The 15,089-nt window shown below is 53.0% G+C and overlaps 1 protein-coding gene across 1 annotated transcript; it reads right to left on the bottom strand.

Annotated features, from left to right (window-relative positions):
• Window positions 1-5,989: 5,989 nt before the first annotated feature.
• Window positions 5,990-9,690, bottom strand: Toll-6 (Toll-like receptor 6). Its single transcript, XM_017902363.1, has one exon. The coding sequence runs from the start codon at window positions 9,569-9,571 to the stop codon at window positions 5,990-5,992; it is 3,582 nt and encodes a 1,193-aa protein (XP_017757852.1). The 5' UTR covers window positions 9,572-9,690.
• Window positions 9,691-15,089: the final 5,399 nt, after the last annotated feature.

Here is a 15,089-nt window from a genome sequence, read left to right as displayed (position 1 = left end):
GCGCGTATTAAAAGTGGAAGTAGCTCTTAAGTAAGACGCAAGAAGCACTCTGATGACGAAGTTATACCGGTGTATACCGAGACCCACGATGGAAATCGTGCAGCGCTAAAGCGGAGAGATGCTTTCCAAATTGACCAAACACGCCACGAGATAAGTCCGTTAACGACTTCGTTGAGAGGAGATGAGAAGAGAGCGAGGCCGGCTGGTCTTGCACGGAACCCGAAGAAAAAAGCGGGTACCGGGATGCGTATGGTGCGGGACTAAAAGCGCCATAAAAATTCTCGCTGTTCAAATATCGCGCGAGCCGATGCAGGTGCTCTCTGGATACGAACCGCGGGTCCGATAAGATTGCTGGAATTTACAAGTACGTCACGAAACGTGACGAAACGCGACGAAATGCGACGAAAGGTCCCGCGAGAATCGCGACGAGCCATCGCGCGATCAGGGATTTTTCGATATTCGCGGCGAGGGGTGGGCGCCGATATCGAACAACAGAAACACTACCCCGCCCGTTAATGAGGAACACGCGGAAACGGGAGTGGATAATGAGCACGGGGGTAGGGCAAATATTGACGTTTACGCGATTTCCAGGTTTATTTTTTAATAAAATCCTCGCCGCCGCTTCGCGCAGATCGATGACCGCCGGCACGCTCGGCGTGATTGCAATTTTAAACTGATTTATCATGCGGAGAACGAATTTTCCTCCTCGTTATATTTGTTCGGATATTATGGAGAGTGGATAGCAGATTTTTGCGTCGGAAACGTTTCGCAAATGGATTAAGGAAAATTGCCGGATCTTCGATGAAATATTTTTAATCGGAGTAATTTCGCGATACTCTGTTTAATCCGGATCGTCGCTCCTGTCTCCCAATTTTCCCCCGCAAATTCCATAACGATCATTTCCGGCCGCCTATTCACCGTCGCGCTGTCGTCTACGAGCACGCGGTTCTACGTTTAACTATCCCCGTCAGTCGAAATCGGGCTCCGGATCGTCGCTCGTTATTCGCTCATTCATTCGAGCGGCGCGATTCATTTCGCGCCGTAATGCGACGGGGGTGGCCGGGGGTGCCGCGAAACGGCGGCCGTGGAAAAGGAAGCGGATATCTGTGCACGTTTTCCCAATCTCCCTGCCGGTTGGAACGTCAAGAGCCGCTCTCGGAGTGGTTCACGCCTGTGCGAAGAGGGAGAAAGAGCGGAAAGAGCAGGGTGAGCGGCAGGGCGAGTGGCAGGACGAACGGCAGGAAGGCAAAGGAAATAGTGGCAGAGACGGGTGGAACAGAGACGGAGAGAAGGAGGGATTTTCGAAGGAACGGGGAAGAGCAACGGCTTATTTGACTCGTTTCGTCGGCGGAGTAACCCGAGTTACATTTATGCCGACGGAAAGAGCGGCTTTCGAAGGGATTCGCGGCAAAGAAGCGCACAATGCCGACGATACGAAAGGATAAAAGCAAGCTGCGCTACCCTTATAAGCCACGATGACCCGGTGGCCTCGTAAAACGGCCAACCATCGGCAGTAACCGGACGATACCGTGTGCCCCGATCGACCGGTAGATCCATCGAGGAACACCCACGATTCGCGCGGAGCTGCATTTCCCTGGGGGACAGCTGATAACGCGAATGACGACTGATACGCCGATCTGAGAACGTAACGACACGGTTGTCGATACGCGGATACGCGAAGTCGACCCCGTCTTTCACGTCCCCGCGACGTTGACGCCGGAAATGGCCGGGAATAACGCGAGCAACGGATGACCGTTCGCAGGGGGCGAGAAATCGCGTCGTTTCGTTGTCTCCGATCGGTGACGCATGGGTCGCGGGATTTTTTTTCGTCGGGTTATTTTTACGAAACGAAAATACGTCGGCGAACGATCTTTATTGACGCGTACGGACACACGGGGCGCGACGGAATATCCACCCTTTGTTATGTAAATGCGTCGCGAGTTAATAGATTTATAGAAATTTATGAGAGGCTTAAGCGTGATCTACAGCGGCTCCGGCCCGATGAGCGCCGAAGCGGGATAATGGCACTCCGGGCCCGCCTTTATCTCTTTCCCGCATTTTCCTTTCGTTCCACCTTTCCTTCGCTTTCCTCCATTTCCGCTCCCAACGGCACACCTTTTTACGCTTCCGGACTGTATTTGGAAGCGTCGCGTTTTCAGGTAACGACGCCGGTCTTCCGGTGTGCGTGTAATTAAACCCGGTTCGCGCGGTCTCCGGCTCGTGTGCGCCACGGAACGTAAAGTTTATCGCGCAATTTGCGTAATGTGCGTAGAAAATTCCGAGTTAGGAGCGCGGGGGTGCGCGCGGTTTCTTTCAATTAATTCCGCAACGGCGCCTACTCACGGCTACCGACTAAATAAATAATCGAGCGTTAAGCGTGGTCTTCGCGGAAGGGAGAAGAAAACAGAGAGAAAGAACGTAACAAGGTAGGAGAGATCCCAGAGAGTGGTCCACGGGAGAAACGAGATCCGACCGGGAATTAATTAAAAGAGAAACAACCGTTTTCGTTTTTCCTCAACTTCTTCGTTTATTGCATTCACAGTCTCGACGCAGTCTTTAACTTACTCGTTTCGCTGTCTGTCCAAATCTTCTTAAATTAGGTACAGATTGCCCTGCGACCAGGGAGATCCAAGTTCAATTATTTACAGATGCAAAAGGAGGAAGAACGGACCGCGCGCCACGGTCGATCTCGTTCGTTGCGATGGCGACGTGACGATGACGGAGTAGGAGATTCTACCTTACCGATCGGTCCGAAAATCCGGTACCGGAACGACCACCCACCGCCGTGTGCCAAGAGTGCGTAGAAAAACGAACGAACCACCGGTACAAATCCTCTTTTAATTTCTAACGTCCCTTCAGGGCCAGGGAAAACGCAAGGTCGGTGGTAATCCCATTTGTCTTCCAGATTCGGTCCAGCCGTTGTCAGGTACAAATGTGTAAAGGGCGACGAACAGGTACACGCGATTGTAGATTTCTACCTGTTCCGATGGGCGGACGCCTCGAGACAGCCCCCGTGTGTTCTCTTTTCCTTTTCCGTTCGACAGCGCGTCCGGCTCGGGGATTACTGGCAGATTTTTGTTCCCCGATGAGAGTTTGCTACGCGAACGAAAACGGCCCCTGGGCTCCACGCAATTAGGAGGCGGGACACGTATTTCGAGAGCCGTACCGATCGACGGCGAAAAAGCATTTTTCACCGGCGATCTCGCGCCGGCAATTTTTATCCGCGCGCTTTACGCGCCCTCTGTCGTTCTTTCCTTCCCACTCTTTCTCCCGCTTTCTCTATTTCTCTATCCCTTCCTCCCTCTCTCTCTCTCTCTCTCTCTCTCTCTCTATTTCTCTCTATCTCCCTTTCTCTGTCCCACCCCAGTGGCCGTGGCTGGAAAACACATAAATACAAGGGAATTATGGGACTAAATTACGCGGTACATTTGAGAGAGTGCGCGCGCGCGCGCTATGAAGTAGCTTACGACAGGCCAATCGATGGAAACCCATTTTTTCCCGACTCGTACATCATAGCCGAAATCGAAACTGACAACGAAAAACCCAGCACCGCTACGCGTATGGCGTGCAATAAATCACGGCAAAAAGAGCGCTCCGGTCCTCTTGCTCCCCTAGCGAGAGAGCCTGACGAAACCCTAGCTTCTCCGTTACCGTCTGCCTTTTCGATCTGATCTTACAAAGAAGCGTCTCTCTCTCTTTCTGCTCCATTCAACAGGAGACTACGAGAAGCACAGCGGAGACTCCCTGCCCTACCCACCCTCGCCCCCGCGCTCGGATCGTCCTCGGAATATTCCGCACGCGAAAATAGGACCATCCACGTGCTCCGATAAGAAAATCTTTACGATTCCTTCCGATCGTCTTCCACGTCTTCGCCGGTTGGACGAAAATTTGCAAAAGGTTCCTCGGCCTCCGCAGATCCACGGAATCGGCCGTATTCTCGCGAACGAATTGGGTCTAGAGATCTCGAAGGGAACGACGAAGACGTCCTTTCTCACGAATGGAAAACACGGGAGATACGAGGCTGTTCGGCTAAATACGTTTCTCGCGTAATCCCGTAAGACGACTGGATCGACGGGAGTAATTTCAGGGTGGAAAGCTGGGCCCGTATCGATGCGGCTTATCAGCGGATCAGCCGCTAATGGAAGCGTTCACGGCAGAGGCGTGAATATGCCGGTCCGTTGGATAAAAAGGGTCCACGCACGGCCCCCTTCGCCCTACGGATCTCCCTCGCACGGTGACTGTGGCCAACCGGCTGTGCGTAGCTCGAGCCGAACAGCTGAAACTGAAGCGTGTCACGGAAAGTTAACGCGACCGGGCGAGTTCTCGTGGACGCGAACGGCCACCTGACACGAATAAAAGGGACGAAGCCGTGCGAGGGGGTGCGAGGCCATTGTCGCCGAGCGGTTCCGGGGGATCGGCCGATCAATCGACTTTCCTAATTTCCTCGTTCCAACGCGACAAACTGTGTCTAGCCGCGATACGTGATTCGGATGAACGGCAACGAGCCGTGCCTGTCACCCTCCTCCGGAGAATTGCTATTTCGAATTAGTTTACCGGGGCTCGACGACCGAGGGTACGACGCGAAATTGCCCGTTTAGATCGCGTGGATCGTAAACCGGGGTAGCGTTATGAAAAGTTCGTGGAACACGGAACGATGGAATGTATCGGTTTAATATGCCGGGAAGAATATTGGCCGTGTGTCACGGAATAGATCGCCGGGCTGTGCGTTGAAAGGGTGCTGCGATGCACGGTGGGTGGCGTTCGGTATCGAGGACACGTTAGACGCTGATGGCAGCGATGGTAGCGGCTGATCGCTGCAAATGCGAGGCCTGTATTAAATTAAGAACAGCAACGGCGACGCCAACGATAATCGATTAAAGGTAATGTCCGTACGCGAAACGAGCGGATGATGTAATTTTGACTATGTTCCTTTACGCGCTCGCTGGCAGCAAGCCATCCGATAAAGGCGACTTAATTGGTAAGTGGGTGAGAATTGTTGCGGACCCGTGTGCACGGCCCATCCGGAGGGTGAGTTCCGATCAATAGAGTTTTCTAATTGAACTCGACGACAACTGGCCCGACGACCATGACAAATTTCGCGCGTAATACCGGTTCGTATATACTTTCCACCGGGCCATATGTTGCCGCAAAACCCGCCCGCCGAAGATGACCCTATTCACGTCTGGATCACAATGGCGCGAAATGTGCCGCGGCGTTAAATCGGGCCATAGGTCGAGGCCCGTGTTCAATGACACGGCTACGGGTCTCGTTAGTTTGTCATTTGGCAGTGATATATAATTTTAGAGCATTGCCGTTAGAGAGAGAGAGAGAGAGAGAGAGAGAGGGAGAGAGAGGGCGCCGTTGTAGGTATACGTGTTTCGGCTTTTACGAACGGATTCGATCGTTTAAACGTCGGCTATAAATTCGATCGAACCACGGACGAACGGGCTGTACTCGAAGTTTAACGGGCTAGACGGAACAACTGATACGGTATAATAAAAATCTGGCGAGCGTCTAAGCCGGGGTGAACAGCGAGATCCTTCTCTCCGCGACGGTTCCTTCGAGTTCGAGTGGCTTACTAGACTCGGAGGTGAACTGGAAACGGAATCGGCATACTTTGCTCGCTAGATATAGCCGGTAAACGATCGATGCGAAGAGTAAACGGTGCTCCTTTGTAAAGCAACCACGGAGAAAAAAAGCGTTTATCCATGAAACGGAAAGAAAGGATCGATCTTGGCTGGATTTTAAGCCCAGTTCGCCCCGATTCCGTGTGCCACTCCCGCCGTTTCACGGGGACTACCACTCTGCCCGTCGTGTTTCGCTATTGTCGCCGACAATTCGACTGGTTTCTACTCTTTTTTTTTTTTTCTTTTTTGGAAGGAACGAGGCCGCGCGCACGCAGTAGGAGAAACGAAAAACCAAAGGCAGGCATCGAGAGCGAAGCTTATAAGAAGAGGAAATAATGGGTCTTACCTAAATAACGGCAGTTCTACGTCCATTGATGCTGCATCGGGGGCGGTGGCGGCGGCGGCAATGGCAGGGGTCTCTCCAAAACAGGAACAGGGGACACGTCTGGCATGGCGAACCTTAGCTTCTGCCAAAACAACTTGTCCCCCCACACCAGCACGGTGTGCGACGAGATTCTCTTTTTGAGATCGGAGTCGAGATCTCGTGGACACACACCGCCTACCAGCAGCAGGATCACCGAGCGGCCCTTCCCTTTCAGAGCGTCCCTCAGAGCCGCTTTAAACTCGAACCTGGCCCACTCGCCGTGCAGAAAGTTCTTCGACAATACCAGGATGGTTCGCCTGGAGGAATCCGCGGCTTCCGCCACTGCGTCTGCCACGTTGTTACCGGCGCCCAGATCGCGGTAATGCAGACACAGCCGGTAAGAGGTCTCCAGGCCGGGTACCAGGATCGTCGAGACGAAGGCCTCGTCGACGGCCGAGTAGGAAATGTAGGCGTCGAAAGGCTTCTCTTGATCCTCGAACGCGGCCGTCTTGTAACACGCCCGCAGACCGCATCTGCTGGCCGCCCATGTCCGCAGAGTACGACGATGCCTGAACGCGCCGCACACGAGAGCCACCATGGCAAAAATCAGCACCGCGGTGGCGAGCAGTAGCGGGAGATAAGCCTCGAGCGGTCGAGTTTCGATCACCGACGTCGTGCCCGTTAACGCGGCGCAATTTATGACCGATCCGTTGGTCGGAAGAGTAATCGGCATACCGAGGGAACAGGTGACGCTCCTCCAGTCGCTTATCTTCGCTCTGTTGCGAGACATCCACTCGCGCACCCGGTCCAAGAAAGAGCACTCGCAACTCCACGGGTTGCTGGACAGCCCGATGTCGACCAGATACGGATTCTGACCGAGCTGCCAAACGGCGAAAGTGCCCAGTCGATTGTTTTCCAATCGTAACACTTCCAGCTGACGTAGCGGAAGAAACGTGCCGTTATCTATGTACGTCAATAGATTATTCTGTAGGTAGAGTTCCTTCAGGTTCTCCAACGGCATCAGTTCCACGCCGTTGAGCACGCTTATCTTGTTGTTCTCCAGATGAAGGACCACCAAACGTTTCAGACCGCTGAAAGTGTGATTGCGTACGGCGATGATGTTGCTATCGTTGGCGTACAGGATCTGCAGGTTCTTCCGGCCGATGAACGAATGGGAATTCAATTCCCCGAAATTGTTTCCATCGAGGTAAACCTCGGTGGCGTCCATCGGTAATCGGCCGGGAAGGGTTTTGTAGTCCGAGTTGGAACAATCCACCACGTTCGCCGACCAGGATTGATCGTGGTAGCAAGTGCAGTTGGTCGGGCAGGTCATCTCGCAGTCGCAGGCGTCGAAGTCGCAGCAATGACAGAGCGCGAAACAATGAGCCTTGTACGTGCAGAGAAATTGAGAGGGTTTCGCCTCGAACAGCGGGACGAAAGATTTGTGGCGATCGTACGGAAGCTTGCAATATATCGATTTCAAATCCATTACCCTCGGGTGTTGTCTCAGGGACAACGAGTTGATTCTTTGCAACCACTCGGTGGTGCAGTCGCATATGAACGGATTACCGCCGATGTAGAACTCCGGCAATTGTCGATAGGCCGGTACCTGGGTCAACTGGAACGCGGAGAGGTTCATTCGAACGATCTGGTTCGCGTACAGGTCCACCCTGGTCAGATTTTTCTTGTCCACGAAGGTCTGCGGCTCCACGATCTGTATCATATTGTCGTTGACGAACAGAAGCTCGATCGAGTCCGGGATCGATCTCGAGTGTATCCTCGTTAGCCGGTTGAACGACACGTCGAGCGTCTGTAATCTCATGCCCTGTGGCGCGACTCCGAGATCCATAATAAGATTTTTATGCAGATCCATCCACTGTAATCTCTTCGGCAGGTAACCGTAATCGAACTGTACGATCATGTTGTCGGACATGTTCAGCCAGAGTAGGCCGGGCGCGCTCGCGAACATGCCGGACATGTCCTGCAACAAATTCGAGTCCAAACGGATAGCCTGTAACGCTGGATTCGCGGCGAACACACCGTCCTCCACCATCTCGATCCTATTCCGCGCCAAATTCAGTATCTGAAGGGCGGGCAGCTCGGCGAAATCCTCCATAGTGACATTCGTGATCTCGTTCTCGATCATTCGTAATCCATTTAGACTGGACATTCCACGGAAACCAGGTCTGTTCAGGCTTCTGATCTGATTTTCCCCGAGGTCCAGCGTACGCAGCATTCTCATGTCCTTCAATGCGACCGGTATGCTGTCCAAACTGTTCCCGGACAGATTCAGATCCTGCATACTGGAACAATTTCGAAAGGCATCCGGATGGATCCCTTCGAGCAGATTCGAATCCAGCGACAGCAGGGAAAGTGCAAACAGCCCGTTGAGCGAGTAAGCGTCCAGGTAAGTCAATCGATTGTACGCCAGATCTAGCGTGTGCAGATTACTCATGGGCGCGAAAGTGTCCGCCGGTATCGTTTCGATCTCGTTGTACTGCAGATTCAATATCTGAAGCGTGTAAAGGTCCTTGAAGAGGGCCGGGTCCAGACGGCTGATTCGATTATGAGAGAGATTCAGCAGCACCAGCCGAATCAAACCGGAAAACGTGGTGGAGTTGAGCCAAGAGCTGGTCAACGCGTTCCTCGACAGATCCAGCGCGACCAGCTGATTCATGTCTGCCACCAGACCCGGGGACAGTACGCTGATGGAATTGTTCTGAAGCCGCAATTCCTTCAGCGACTTGGCCGCGTTGCGGAACATATCCGTCGGCAACGCGACGATCCTGTTTCCAGACAGGTCGAACGTCTCCAGGGATCGGAGTCCGTGAAGCGCCTCGTCTGCTACCATGGAGATCGCGTTGCTCGACAAGTTCAGCACCCGAAGCCTCTTCAACGAGGAAAATCCGTAGGCGGGCAGCATACGTCTCTGCGGATGTTTCTCCGCGATATCTCGGAATCCCAGCTCGGTGATATCCTTCAGCATGTTCCACGAGACGTTCAACCTGAGCAGGCTCGACAACGGGCAGAACAAGTGCTCCGGTATCTGCCAGATGTTGTTCCACGATAAATCGATCTTCTCGATCTGCGGCACCGTGTCGAACGCTCCGCTCTCCAACTCCAGGCTGTACTTGCTCTTTCGTCCGTTCAGGCTCCTGATCGTCAGATTACGAAGATCCCGCAGACCGCTGAGAACTTTCGCCGGCCAATGCACCAGCTTGCATCCGGTCAAACTTAACGATCGCAATCTCCATAACTGTACGAACCCGTCCACGTTTAGGACACCGTTCTCCAACGAGTCCGACTCCTCGCACACGACGTTGATCGAGGTCACGTATTCGCTGGTCGCCTGTGAAAAGTTCGTCCTGAGGGAGTCGTTGCCGGCGTATCGGTGGATGCAAGTGAGCGCGCCATCCTGCCGCGAGTCCCACGAACAATGCTCCGGCAAATCCAGCCTCGGCGGTAGTTCGCTGGTCACGGCGAGCACGTGGTACACCGGCAGCAGAAGATAGTAGCAGTAGTAGGCCAATGACAGCGACACCGATCTCCCGAGCCTTTCCGGACCCACCAGCCCACGCATCTTTACCCAACTCGTTGCCTTCCCTTGTTTCCGCTCCTCTGTCTCCTTCCGGTCATTACACGCCGCACCAACGCTCCTAGACTCTTCGTTATTAACGCACGTTGTCGTCGCTCCTGTACGCCCTCCAATATTTACTCCGAGTGACTGGCATGTGTACCCCCCTCCGGCAATCGATACCGAACTCGCCTCTCTACACCCACACGTCCGATCCTTCGCAAAACTATCCCAACGATTCGAGCAGTTTCGTTAATGGGAATTTCAGCCAGGGAACCAAGTTCACTGCCAGTCCACCTGTCATCCGAATCGCTCGTTTGCCAACGATCCCACGGAATGCCGCGTTATCGCGTTTCACTGAGTGCTTCCAAGTAGTTTACACTTTAAAAGAATCACACTTCACTCGCTCCGCGAATCGTTCAATTGAGCGCGCGCGCGAGTACCCTTCATAACTTGCTGCGAGCGCTACGCGTTTCGACTCGCGAGACACACTCGACTGGCTCGACTCGGCAAAGTCCTCCACCGTCTACCCGCGACAGAGTAAATCTCCGGATAATTACGCACGCGTCGAGATGCTCGGCGATTTCAGTTCGCGCATCTCGTAAACTTCCTTTTCCAACCCCCTTTTATCGAGATTCCGCTAATTGTTCGCGATGCTCACTCACCGGCGACGATCTTCGTGCTTCTGGTCGGCGGCCTATCTCACGGCACTGTGCTCGCGTTCCGCCAAAAAACCGGCAGCTTCTCAACTTTTCCACCGAATGTCCCATTACCGTGTACCTCCGAGCCGCATTCCCAAAGTAGTCGACACTCGTCGAGGTTACGATCTGTATTCACTGAAATCCCATTATCCTGTCCGATAAGAGATAAACTCGTGCGATCTCTGTGAGCGAAAAGTGGAAGAGAATGGACTAACGACCATAGAATACGACACCTAAAACCGTGACACTCGGTACGGCGACCACCGCGCAACTGACGGTTGAGATCTCCACAGCATCTAACTCGACGCAGCGTCCACCAATCGTTCCTTCCCCCACCACTGGCGGCAGCACTAACACACCGAGGACCGGCATTCAGCGAGCACGCGCCTCTCGTCGGTAGTCCGTGGTGTAAGAAAGATGGCATACGTTCCCTCGTACCGTTCTCGTCTCTTTTTCCAACCTACGTGGAAATCGCGCGTGCTTCTGTTCAACGAACGAACGATATGTTCCGTAGCTATACACGCGACGCGAACGCAGTGCTGTAACGCGTGAAATGGGATGGACGGTCGCGTAACCTGTCTCTATCGTCTCACCATTCGTGCGGTCGAAAGTGTTGTGTTCGAAATCGCGTATGCGTTGTGTGTTCTCTCTTCTGGACAGTCTTCTTTGCGAGCAGGACACCGTATATCGCGACAATCACGGCCACCCTCGTCCTACGCGATGAAATCTCGTTCCTATCTGCCAACGACCACCCCGATCCGCTACTACGCAGTTGAAAGGTAAGAATGTAATATGGCCGAATTTTCGACTTTGTCGTTTGCATGGCGGTACGTCGCAGCGACGTTACGCCGAAGGTTACCTCTACGAGACGCGACGTGTTCGATATACGACGTTCGGGATAGGTCGTATTGTTTACATCTCCTTTAGCGCGTTCCACGCTGCTCGCGTCGGAATTTCTTCGCTCGGTCTCGCAAGGACGCGATATCTTTATTGGTTTAACGAACGTTTTCGAAAGCAATATGGCTACGGCGATTGCGCACGCTTCTGCGCAGGTGAAGCGTGATTCGAATCGGGCGTCTGTAGCCGCGTTTCGATCTATTTCCCATCGACGATATTCTCGTTTCTCTTTACCCTAATTATGCGTATTCGATCGTTTTCTTTCGTTAACGACTCGGGAACGCAGCTTTATCGTTATCTTTGCAAGATCGGCGTGCTTGTACCGAAATTTCCGAGACGATTCGGGCATGTCGATATTGCGTATTTATACCGAGTTCGATTTATCGGAAAGGACGGGGAGGAGGTTCGGCGGTTCGAACAGCAGACTTGCACGAAGAACCACGAACCGGTCTCTCGTCTCCCCTTGTCGCTCTCGTTTCTCTATCGCGATCCACGCGATATTCAGAGCACCACCCCTTGTCCAAGGTCTGCTCATAAAAAGGTTTCGATCAATTTTTAAGTGGTCGGTCGTCCGACATGCTATTCTGTTTCTCTTTCTACGCGGTTAGGCGGGGCGACGGGCGGGGTGAGCGAGGGGGAGGGGGCCTGTCGGTTCGAGCGTGGGTACGTATTTATACGCGCGTCGGCGATCCTCGCGGCCTATCGAGATGTTCGATTTGCGTGTAACACGACGAACTGACTCCGCAGGATCGGGTCCTTGATACGCTTTGAATAAGCCTCGCTGATTCATTCTTGTCCACCCGTCGAGAGACTTTCGACTTGATCGATGATGATCCGGGATGATTTGTATTATGTTCCCTGTCGCGACGGATTGAATTTCGGGGAATCCGCGCGCGAGCGACAAGCGGCTTCGAAAGGAGCGAAGATTAGGTCGCGTTACAGTCGCGGCTCGATTAGAAATCTCGAACGGAGAAGGATCGAGACTCCCACGCGAATGCTTCGGTTCGTTTCACCGGCGTGTATTCGACGGCAGAGTTTCTTACCGCCATGATTGATCACCGTCTTAATTGACGCATACCAAGACGAAAGAGATCTTCGACGGTATCACCTGTTACGAGGAATTATCGCTCGTAAATAAACGTCACGACTGTTCGTTGGTGTTCCACCGCGTTCGTCCAGGACTATATTATTTAATCCTGACAGAGACGCTTTATTATTCGAGGATAATTAACGAAGATCCCGGATCGGCGAGCGATCCCGGGCGTATTACGTAAGTCGGCGGATAAAAATCGGTGAAAATTGAACGGATATCGGAGGTTCCCTTGAAACGTAATTAATACTTCTTAGCCGGCGGGATGAGATCACGCCCTATGAACGATCGTAATTAAAACCGTTAGGATGGAGAGGATCGCGAATGATTATAACTCCGACGAAAGGCTCGCGGGAGGTCTAAGAAAGTTTGCTTTCGAGAGAGAAACAGCCGAGGCAAAGTCAACCGTGGCAAGTCCTAAACTCTCGACGGTTTGCCAGGAACGGGTCTCCGTCGGTGTGAAACGCGCGCGTGTACACGCGTTCCCCGACGGACAGGTGCTCTTCGGTGTAAGAAAGGATCAGAAACACTTGTTCGCGCTAGATAACTTCCCTTCGCTGCCACCCTTTCGCCCTTGTTTATCTTATTTACACCGTGTTTCACCGTTTACCCTGTTCGAACTTGCCGAGACGAATCTTCCCGCTTCGGTTCCCGTGGACGCTGCCACGAGCGGATAAATCGAGGCTGGCCTCGTTTCCCGGCTTCTAACCAGCCAGCCCTCAGCCGCGACCACTTTCGCGGCAAACTTTCCTTCTTCGGATTCGAAAATCGATTAGCGGCAGATTCGGTTCCCGTGTAAAGCGAGCGGATCGCGTTGGCGACGCGCGATATTCCGGACGGGGTGGCAGCGGGCCGGTCGAGAATGACGGCGGAAAAGAAGTTTTAATTAAAGCTAGAATAAGAGTTTAATCGAGCAAAAGGGATTAATTGCCTAGGGGTTAAAACGAGCGAGGGGTCAAAGAGAGGCTGCGGCGCGCGTTGCCTCTTCCTCGATGATTCCTCGTGGCTTCCTCGAGTGGCGTGGACAAGAGAGAGCCGCCCCATAAATACTCGCGCCGAATGCTTCTCTGAAAGCCCTTTTTCGTTCGCAAACAAAACCGGCCGCCTCGATACTCGTGCCAATGGGAACCGATGTTATTAAAAGCTACGAGCTTTTCTGGTAACGTCACAGTCAGCGTCGTTCAGTTCTCGAGCACTTCGCCAACAAGACTTTTCGTTACCCGCGTATCGATTCCTCCGACGCGTCGCGTACAGCCTGGCACGGCTCGAATCCCCCCGTTCCGATCGCTTCGCAAAAATTATGCGCAACGAAAAGAGCTCTTCCTTTATCCAATTACGTATAGTACTACGAATCGCGGGGAAACGCGCACAAAGGGCAGAAACACTCGTTAACGCGTACAAGTTCCGACTCGTTTGGTCGAAAATCGCGATGGCAACGGATTTGAACGAGAACGCGGACCGATCTCGTCGTGGTACGCGTTTTGGAAAAAATCCCGCAACCCTTTCGTTGCGTCGTCGATTCGACGATCCTCAAAGCGTATAAACCTTGCTGGCGTGTTTCTCGCGTTCGTTAAAATAACGAATGCGGAGTTAAAAGTACAGGGAACAGCGTTCACCGATACAGTGGCATAGTTTTGGAAAAACGAGCAGGAAAAATGGGAAAAACATTTGCCACGGCGTATCGACGCGAGGCATCGTGCCCGATGCGCTTCGAATCGCTTTTAACGGACCATACAGCGACGTGGATCTATGGGGTTTAGAAATTTCTGGCGCAGAACGTTGTCGCGGCGCACGCCGCCATAATGCGTCGGACAACGGCGTGCTTTACGACGATTTGATTTACATTGGATTTTTCCAGGCTGCCGGCGGTATTTCAGCCGTGGCGTATCGAAAATCTACGCGAACCACGCTGCACGAACGCCCACGCCTCCGTCCATTGCTCTTTGTCAAACAAGTTTGTCGGGGTGGTCGCGACGCGGAGGAAAGTGTGTATAAAACGAACGCCGCGACGGCACCGCGAACACACCTGGTCGTACCTTCCATTCTACGCAAGCTGGGAAAACATTCTAATTCCGTAACGGAGCGGAGAACAAGGCGGTCGTACGTTATCCGATCCTGCGCGATGTATATCACGATGGATAACGGTTAGACCTGGCGGAGAAAGTCGGGACACATCCTACCAATTATTCCGGTATACGCCCTTCGGGTATTCCCTTCCGCCGCGCGACGAGCAAACGAACAACGAAGGAAAATAAGGGCGCAAATAAGGGCGAACGTAAGGGAAGATGGATCGGGAGGGAAAAAGAAAGCGACTCGGGTCCGAAAGTAATTGGCAATCGGTTCGCGACTGTCTTTCAATATTGGAACACTCGGTAGTATTTACAATTTATCGAAAGATCGGGGAACGGCGTAGACGTGGAGCGTGTAAAGGGTTGACGCGGTCGAGGGGGTGAGGAAGAAGATTGAAAACTCGGAGAGACGGCGAAAGTAGCGGTATTCGGGGGTGAATCGCACCGGTGGCTTTGGCCGATGAGCAGCCCTGGTCCCAAGCGTCGAGTCGTAGCGAAATTCCAAACGCAATTTCCTCGACTCCGTCGGACACGGCGAACGAAACGAAGGATGTACGCGCGTGTTTCTCCCGAGTTTACACAAGGGGGAGTAGAGTATGGGAGAATTAATGGTTATCATACCCTGGGCTACATCCCGCCGCAATTGTTTTTACGCCCGCGCGAGAAGCGAGGGAAGGAAAAAAGGGACTGGAGCGGTAGTAAAATTTTACCGTGCATAGCGACGTACGTACAGAGACACACGGGCGGAAAGTTTTCGCGAATAAAAG

This window comes from Eufriesea mexicana, unplaced genomic scaffold (genome assembly GCF_001483705.2).
Source record: "Eufriesea mexicana isolate 0111107269 unplaced genomic scaffold, ASM148370v2 scaffold1808, whole genome shotgun sequence".
In the NCBI taxonomy this organism is placed as follows: Eukaryota; Metazoa; Arthropoda; class Insecta; order Hymenoptera; family Apidae; genus Eufriesea; species Eufriesea mexicana.
This window is presented reverse-complemented; position numbering and strand designations above follow the sequence as displayed.